The sequence below is a fragment of the Rhinoraja longicauda genome, unplaced genomic scaffold, assembly GCF_053455715.1.
Source record: "Rhinoraja longicauda isolate Sanriku21f unplaced genomic scaffold, sRhiLon1.1 Scf001034, whole genome shotgun sequence".
In the NCBI taxonomy this organism is placed as follows: domain Eukaryota; kingdom Metazoa; phylum Chordata; class Chondrichthyes; order Rajiformes; family Arhynchobatidae; genus Rhinoraja; species Rhinoraja longicauda.
The window spans coordinates 34,818-43,132 of record NW_027602250.1 but is presented as its reverse complement, the minus strand read 5'-3'; the positions used below and the strand labels follow the sequence as shown (position 1 = coordinate 43,132).

The following is an 8,315-nucleotide window of genomic DNA, read 5'->3' as shown; positions in this document are numbered from 1 at the left end:
AACTTTTGGAGAGAGAGGATTCAGCCCGGAGCGTGGTGTACACCTTCCCCACCTCACTGTCCAAGAGTTTGTAGCTGCACTCGCACAATTCCTGACTGCAGATACCAGGAATACGCTGAAACTCCTGTCTGAAGCCCACAGCGCGACAGACGGGCGATTTGAGGTATTTCTCCGTTTTGTCGCTGGTCTCTCCTCCCCACGGTCAGCTCGGGTCCTGGAGGAGTTTCTGGGTCCATTTCCTCATCAAACAATCTGCCGAGTGATTGACTGGGTGAAGGAGGAGGTTAAACGCCAGGCTGGAAACACAGGGGAGGACGCTGGTAAACGGAGCCTCCTGAACGCGCTGCACTACCTGTTTGAGTCTCAGAATCCTGCACTGGCTCAGCAGACACTGGGATCTGTGGAAACACTTTCATTCCTTGGACTGGGACTGACCCCGATTGACTGCGCGGTCCTGTCTCATGTCATCAGGCACTGTGATACAATCAAACACTCGATCTGCGGGGCTGCGGCATTCAGTGTGAAGGTCTCCAGCGGCTGGGACCGGTTCTGCACAAGTGTCAGCACTTGGGGTAACTGTCCGTTTGATGCAAACACTGACCTGTAAAATTGTTTCACTATTTTGTTCTTCCGTCCAGCAACCTTTCTATGGGGCCGGCCATCACTGTGCACGGCACCCCTCCTCTTTTACACTACCAGGATCGCCGGTGGTCTACTCCGTCCCCCTCTCCATCGGGTCGCCGGTGTTCTACTCCGTCCCCCTCTCACCCGGGTCACCGGTGGTCTACACCGCCCCCCTCCACCAGGTTACCGGTGGTCGACTCCGTCCTCCCTCCCCCGAGTCACCGGTGGTCCACTCCGCCCAACCCCTCCCCTGGGTCACCCGTAGTCGATTCCGTTCACCCCTCCACCCTCCTCCCTCCCCCGGGTCGCTGGTGGGCGATTCCGTTCCCCCTCCTCCCTCCCGCGGTCACCGATAGTCGGCTCCGTCTCCCTCTCCCGTGTTGCTAGTGGTCGACTCCACCGCCCCCCCCCCCCTCCCCCGGGTCACCGATGGTAGCTGCCGTTCTCCCTCCCCCACGTCACGTGTGTTGCAGGCGTTCTCTGCACGGGGAACTTTTCCAGTCGTCGGGGAATGAGAATAAATGGTAAAAGTCACCAAACACCACAACGACAGAGATTTATTCAACAATTTGCTGAGGCGCTTCCAGAAATATCAGTTTCGGAGAAGTTATCTGAGCCCCGGGGTTTGTATCTGTTTGTTCCTTACTCTGTCTGTTTGTGTTTAGATTGGGATACAACGACCTGGGTGATTCCGGAGTGAAACTGGTGTGTGCGGCTCTGAGGAACCCGGACTGTAAAATACAGACACTGGGGTAAGTCCCAGACTGTGAGAGATTGTGTTTACAGTCACTGGGTGTCTGACACTGAACATTAATATCATCAGTAATTGTGTCACTGATAAACACTGGGGATTTGCACCGTCTCCTGTCTCTCAGTGCCCCTCACCCTCACTCTCTCTCATCTCCAGGCTGGCCACTGTCGGTCTCACAGACTCTGGAGCCGAGGATCTCGCCTCCGCTCTCAGTACAAACACCTCACTGACGGAGCTGGAGCTGAGTGATAATAGACTGGGAGATTCAGGAGTGAAACTGGTGTCTGCGGCGCTGGGAACCCGGACTGTAAAATACAGAGACTGAAGTAAGTCCTAGACTGTCCGATATTGTGTTTGTACAGTCACTGAGTGTCTGACACTGATCATTATTATGTTTAGTAAATGTGTCACCGATAAACACTGGGGATTTGCACCGTCTCGTGTCTCTCTGTGTCCCTCACCCTCACTCTCTCTCATCTCCAGGCTGCGGACTGTCGGTCTCACAGATTCTGGAGCCGAGGATCTCGTCTCCGCTCTCAGTACAAACCCCTCACTGACGGAGCTGGACCCTGACTTGGAATAATCTGGGAGATTCCGGAGTGAAACCGGTGTCTGCGGCGCTGAGGAACCCGGACTGTAAAATACAGACACTGGGGTAAGTCCCAGACTGTTAGAGATTGTGTTTACAGCCACTGGGTGTCTGACACTGATCATTAATATGTTTAGTAAATGTGTCACTGATAGACACTGGGGATTTGCACCGTCTCCTGTCTCTCAGTGTCCCTCACCCTCACTCTCTCTCATCTCCAGGCTGAACGGTGTCGGTCTCACAGATTCTGGAGCCGAGGATCTCGCCTCCGCTCTCAGTACAAACCGCTCGCTGACGGAGCTGGATCTGAGTGGGAATAATCTGGGAGATTCCGGAAGTGAAACCGGTGTCTACGGCGCTGAGGAACCCGGACTGTAAAATACAGAGACTGAGGTAAGTCCCAGACTGTGAGAGATTGTGTTTACAGTCACTGTGTGTCTGACACTGAACATTAATATGATCAGTAATTGTGTCACTGATAAACACTGGGGATTTGCACCGTCTCATGTCTCTCTGTGTCCCTCACCCTCACTCTCTCTCTCTCATCTCCAGGCTGAACAATGTCGGTCTCACAGATTCTGGAGCCGAGGATCTCGTCTCCGCTCTCCGTACAAACCCCTCACTGACGGAGCTGCACCTGGGGGACAACTCCCTCACAGACCGATCTGTTCCCGCTCTCCGCCGCCTCATACTGACCCTCCCGAGACTGAAGCGGATCAGGTGAGTGTTTGTGTTAATGTTTATTGTGATAAAATATCAGGGGATGTGCGGGCTTCTCCTGTGATTTAGTTCTGTGAGTGTTGTTGAAATATCAACCGCAGTCCCTGTTCCTGACACTGATGTTTAATCTGTTTATTTTGTCTTTATTCCTGGGCTTGTTTCAGGCTGTCGGAGAATACGTTCAGTGCAGATGGACAGAACCAGCTGGAGAGTCTGCGAGGATTCAGATCCGGACTGAGTGTGGTCGTGTGAACATCTCGGGGTGTAAACGTCACCGCCCTGGGGACGGGAATATTGTTGGCCGATTCCCCGCCCTCCCCTTTTAAACGGCCGCCCTCCCCTTTAAACGGCCGCCCCTCCCATTTTAAACGGCAGCCTTCCCCTTTAAACGGCCGCCCTCCCCTTTATACGGCCCGCCCTCCCCTTTAAACGGCCGCCCTCCCTTTAAAAGGCCGCCCTTCCCTTTAAACGGCATTCAAATCCGGTGCTTCCCCTCAGTGGGGGACCGGGGAATTGCATCTGGACCTGCAGGGTCTCGGATGTGTCTTTCTTTATCATAGACAATAGACAATAGGTGCAGGAGGAGGCCATTCGGCCTTCGAGCCTGTACGCACCGCCATTCAATGTGATCATGGCTGATCATTCTCAATCAGTACCCCGCACCTGCCTTCTCCCCATACCCCCGACTCCGCTATCCTTAAGAGCTCTATCCAGCTCTCTCTTGAATGCATTCAGAGAATTGGCCTCCACTGCCTTCTGAGGCAGAGAATTAATCGCACAGATTCACATCTCTCTGACTGAAAAAGTTTTTCCTCATCTCAGTTCTAAATGGTCGACCCCTTATTCTTAAACTGTGGCCCTTGTTCTGGACTCCCCCAACATTGGGGAACATGTTTCCTGCATCTAACATGTCCAACCCCTTAATAATCTTATACGTTTCGATAAGATCTCCTCTCATCCTTCTAAATTCCAGTGTATACAAGCCTAGTCGCTCCAGTCTTTCAACACATTTATATTTCAACAGAATATAAATGTTGAGCAGGGACGTGCTATATTCAAAGGACAGAAATCAATAAATCACAAATAAACCACGAATTGGACATTACATGGAAAATGTATTTTTCATGGTCTCTGGTTGTCACGCCTTTCATTGTTATTGGAGCTCTCCCCCTTAACTCAAGCCCAATGCTACCGCAGTAGCAGCTTCACCTCAAGACATCAACATCTTAGCAAAGCTTCAGGAAGCAGTTTCATTTCGATGAATTCATTTGGCTGAAAGTTGATATCCTGGTACGTTTCTGCATTCTGGTTGTAAAATATAAATGTGCATTTTGCAGATCCATTCTCTGCAGTCTATTTGTGAGATTTCGATAAACTATCCTGAGATCTTCACACGCTTGTAACATGTAGCACGGACCTGAGTTCGATATTGCTTCTTGCATCCTTAACCACGGACACTTGATCACACTTTACATTTTCTCATTGGTTTCCTTTAGTGAAACTGGCCTTTCACTGTCGGTTAGACAATAGACAATAGACAATAGGTGCAGGAGTAGGCCATTCAGCCCTTCGAGCCAGCACCGCCATTCAATGCGATCATGGCTGATCACTCAATCAGTACCCCGTTCCTGCCTTCTCCCCATACCCCCTCACTCCGCTATCCTTAAGAGCTCTATCCAGCTCTCTCTTGAAAGCATCCAACGAACTGGCCTCCACTGCCTTCTGAGGCAGAGAATTCCACACCTTCACCACCCTCTGTGGTCAGAATGGGGGGTTTGGAGCGTAGCCTTCAGATCCCAGTATCTACTGATTTGGAAGCCACTCCGGACAATGAGGCAAGTTTCAACCAGTTGCCCTCTGTTCTGTGGATGGATGTTAGCACTGCCCGTCTCTGCCTTACTCTCTCTCTCTCTCTCTCTCTCTCTCTCTCTCTCTCTCTCTCTCTCTCTCTCTCTCTCTCTCTCTCTCTCTCATCTCTCTCTTCTATCTCTCTCTCTCTCTCTCTCTCTCTCTCTCTCTCTCTCTCTCTCCTCTCTCTCTCTCTCTCTCTCTCTCTCTCTCTCTCTCTCTCTCTCTCTCTCTCTCTCTCTCTCTCTCTCTCTCTGACTCCCTATATTTATTCCAGTTGCTACAAATTCCAAAATGCAGATTGTATTAGTTCAATTTATGAATCCTACATCAATAAATATTTAAGTTGCTGCATATTCCAAATTGCAGATTGTATTAGTTCAATTTATGAATCCTACATAAATAAATATTTAAGTTGCTACATATTCAAAATGAAGATTGTATTAGCTCAAGTTATGAATCCCACATAAATAAATATTCATTTAAGTTGCTGCATATTCCAAAATGCAGATTGTATTAGTTCAAGTTATGAATCCTACATAAATAAATATTCATTTAAGTTGCATATTCCAAAATGCAGAATGTATTTGTTCAAGTTATGAATCCTACATAAATAAAAATGTATTTCAGTTGCCACATATTCCAAAATGCAGAATGTATTTGTTCAATTTATGAATCCTACATAAATAAATATTTTGGATAACACACAACAATTGTTTATTCTTTATCCCATAAGCAATAAAAGAGGCAAGTGCTCTCTCTCTCTCTCTCTCTCTCTCTCAACACACACACACACACACACACACACACACACACACAGTCTGTGTCTCTCTCTCTGACTCTCTATATTTATTCCAGTTGCTGCATATTCCAAAAGGCAGATTGTATTAGTTCAACTTAGGAATTCTACAGAAAGAAACATTTCCCCCCCTGGCAACAGATGACGCTCTGCGCTGTGGCGCGGCGGCCAATCGGCGGTCTCGTTCTGCCCAGGCAACAGGAGACGCAAAAGGCATGTGCGCGGCGGCAATCAGAGTTGCTCTTTCCACCCTGGCAACAGACGACGACTAAGGCATAGGCGCGACGGCCAATCAGAGGTCCCGTTCTACCCAGTGGGCGCGGTGGCCAATCACAGGTGGTCTTTCTCCCCTGGCATCAGATAACGCTTTGCGCTGCAGCTCGGTAACCAATCAGAGGTGCTCCTTCACCCCTGGCAACAGATGACGCCTTAGACATGGGCGAGGCGGCCAATCAGAGGTCCCTTTATACCCTGGCAACAGATGACGCCACAGACATGGGCGTGGCGGCCAATCAGCGGTGCTCTTTCTCTCCTAGCAACAATGACGTTATGCGCTGTGGCTTGCTGACCAAGCAACGGCGTTCTTTCTCCCCTAGCACTAAATGACGTTATAGACATGGGTGCGGCGGCCAATCAGCGGTGCTCTTTCTCCCCTCGCATCAGATGACGCTATGCGCTGTGGCGTGGTGACCAATCAGCGGCGTTCTTTCTCCCCTAGCACTAAATGACGCTATAGACATGTGCGCGGCAGCCAATCAGAGATCCCTTTTATGTCCTGGCAACAGATGACGCCATAGGCATGGGCGCGGCGACCAATCAGCGGTCCCGTTCTACCCCGGCAACAGATGATGCCATAGACATGGGCGCGGTGGCCAATCAGAGGTCCCTTTATACCCCGGCAACAGGAGACGTCGGCCAATCGTCTGCCCCCCGGCAACAGATGACGATGCGCGCTGTGGCGCGGTATCCAATCAAAGGCCTCTTTCCACCCCTGGCAACAGATGACGCCATAGCCTTGGGCGCGGCGGACAATCAGAGGCGCTTTTTCTCCCCCAGCTGGGAGAGATATGTCTATGCACACTGATTGACACGCCTATGCACACTGATTGACACGCCTATGCACACTGGTTGACACGTCTATGCACACTGATTGACACGCCTATGCACACTGGTTGACACGCCTGTGCACACTGATTGACACGCCAATGCACACAGATTGAAACACCTAACTTGTTTCCTGCATCTAACTTGTCTAATCCCTGGTGACAATAGACAATAGACAATAGGTGCAGGAGGAGGAGGCCATTCAGCCCTTCGAGCCTGTACGCACCGCCATTCAATGCGATCACGGCCGATCATTCTCAATCAGTACCCCGTTCCTGCCTTCTCCCCATACCCCCTCACTCCGCTATCCTTAAGAGCTCTATCCAGCTCTCTCTTGAAAGCATCCAACGAACTGGCCTCCACTGCCTTCTGAGGCAGACAATTCCACACCTTCACCACTCTCTGACTGAAAAAGTTCTTCCTCATCTCCGTTCTAAATGGCCGACCCCTTATTCTTAAACTGTGTGGCCCCTGGTTCTGGACTCCCCCAACATTGGGAACATGTTTCCTGCCTCTAATGTGTCCAATCCCCTAATTATCTTAAATATCTTATGAGACCACACCTGGAGTATTGTGTGCAATTTTGGTCTCCTAATTTGAGTTTAGGAGCAAGGAGGTCCTTCTGCAGTTGTACAATACAATACAATACAATATATCTTTATTGTCATTGTACCGGAGTAAAACAAGATTGGGAATATGCCTCCCATACGATGCAATAAATGAATTAGCTCGTCAGTATTAATTTAAACAACCCAATGAAACAAATTACAACAGTTTTAAAACAGAATAAAGTGCAAGTAGATGCTGAAAGACTGGAGCGACTAGGCTTGTAAACACTGGAATTTAGAAGGACGAGAGGAGATCTTATCGAAACGTATAAGATTATTAAGGGTTTGGACACGTTAGAGGCAGGAAACATGTTCCCAATCGTGTGTGAAGAGGGAGTAGAGTATGGGGCTCAGAACACAGCCCTGTGGTGTGCCGGTACTCAGGGTGATAGTGGAGGACAGGTGCGGGCCCATTCTCACTGCCTGCGGTCGCTCCAGCAGGAAGTCCAGGATCCAGTCGCATAACGACGCGCTGAGGCCTAGCTGGTGGAGTTTGGTGATGGGCTTGGTGGGGATGACCGTGTTGAAGGCAGAGCTATAGTCAATGAATAGCATCCTCGCGTACGTGCCCTGTCTCTCCAGGTGAGTCAGGACAGTGCGAAGACCCAGAGAGATGGCGTCCTCTGTGGATCTGTTTGCCCTACGTGCACATTGATGCAAGTCCAGTGAGTCAGGGATGCTGGATTTGATGTGTGAGAGGAACAGCCTTTCAAATCACTTCATGACTATAGGAGTTAGGGCAACCGTGCGATAGTCATTCAGGTTGGTGATCTTTGCTTTTTTCGGCACCGGCACTATGGTAGACGACTTCAGGCACTTGGGGACCGTAGCCAGAGATAACGACAGGTTAAAGATCCTGGCGAATACCTCAGCCGAATGTTCAGCACAGTCCCTAAGTAACCCTTCCTTGAACTCCATCCGGGCCTGCGGCCTTGTGTGGGTTGAACCTTTGCAGAGTGAGACCGCACCTGGAGTACTGTGTGCAGTTTTGGTCTCCTAGTTTGAGTTTAGGAGCAAAGAGGTCCTTCTGCAGTTGTACAGGGCCCTGGCGAAATTAGAAATGCGTGCACTCAAACAGGAAATTTGAAATGCGTGCACTAAAGGTGCAGCAGTTATAATGGGTGACTTCAATCTACATATAGATTGGGTGAACCAAATTGGCAGGGGTGCTGAGGAAGAGGATTTCTTGGAATGTTTGCGAGATGGTTTTCTAAACCAACATGTCGAGGAACCAACGAGAGAGCAGGCCATTCTAGACTGGGTATTGAGTAA

At 49.8% G+C, this 8,315-nt stretch overlaps 1 protein-coding gene and 1 pseudogene across 2 annotated transcripts; both read left to right on the top strand.

Annotated features, from left to right (window-relative positions):
- Positions 1-14: 14 nt before the first annotated feature.
- Positions 15-1,700, top strand: LOC144591448 (NLR family member X1-like; annotated as a pseudogene). Its single transcript, XR_013546846.1, has 3 exons — positions 15-572; positions 1,290-1,376; positions 1,532-1,700. The product of XR_013546846.1 is annotated as an NLR family member X1-like (transcript).
- Positions 1,701-1,766: 66 nt separating this feature from the next.
- On the top strand, positions 1,767-2,997 carry LOC144591449 (ribonuclease inhibitor-like). The gene is given in 6 exon segments (XM_078395618.1): positions 1,767-1,943; positions 1,945-2,030; positions 2,186-2,300; positions 2,302-2,357; positions 2,517-2,684; positions 2,849-2,997. Coding segments are annotated over 6 exon segments (690 nt in total). The 3' UTR covers positions 2,937-2,997.
- Positions 2,998-8,315: the final 5,318 nt, after the last annotated feature.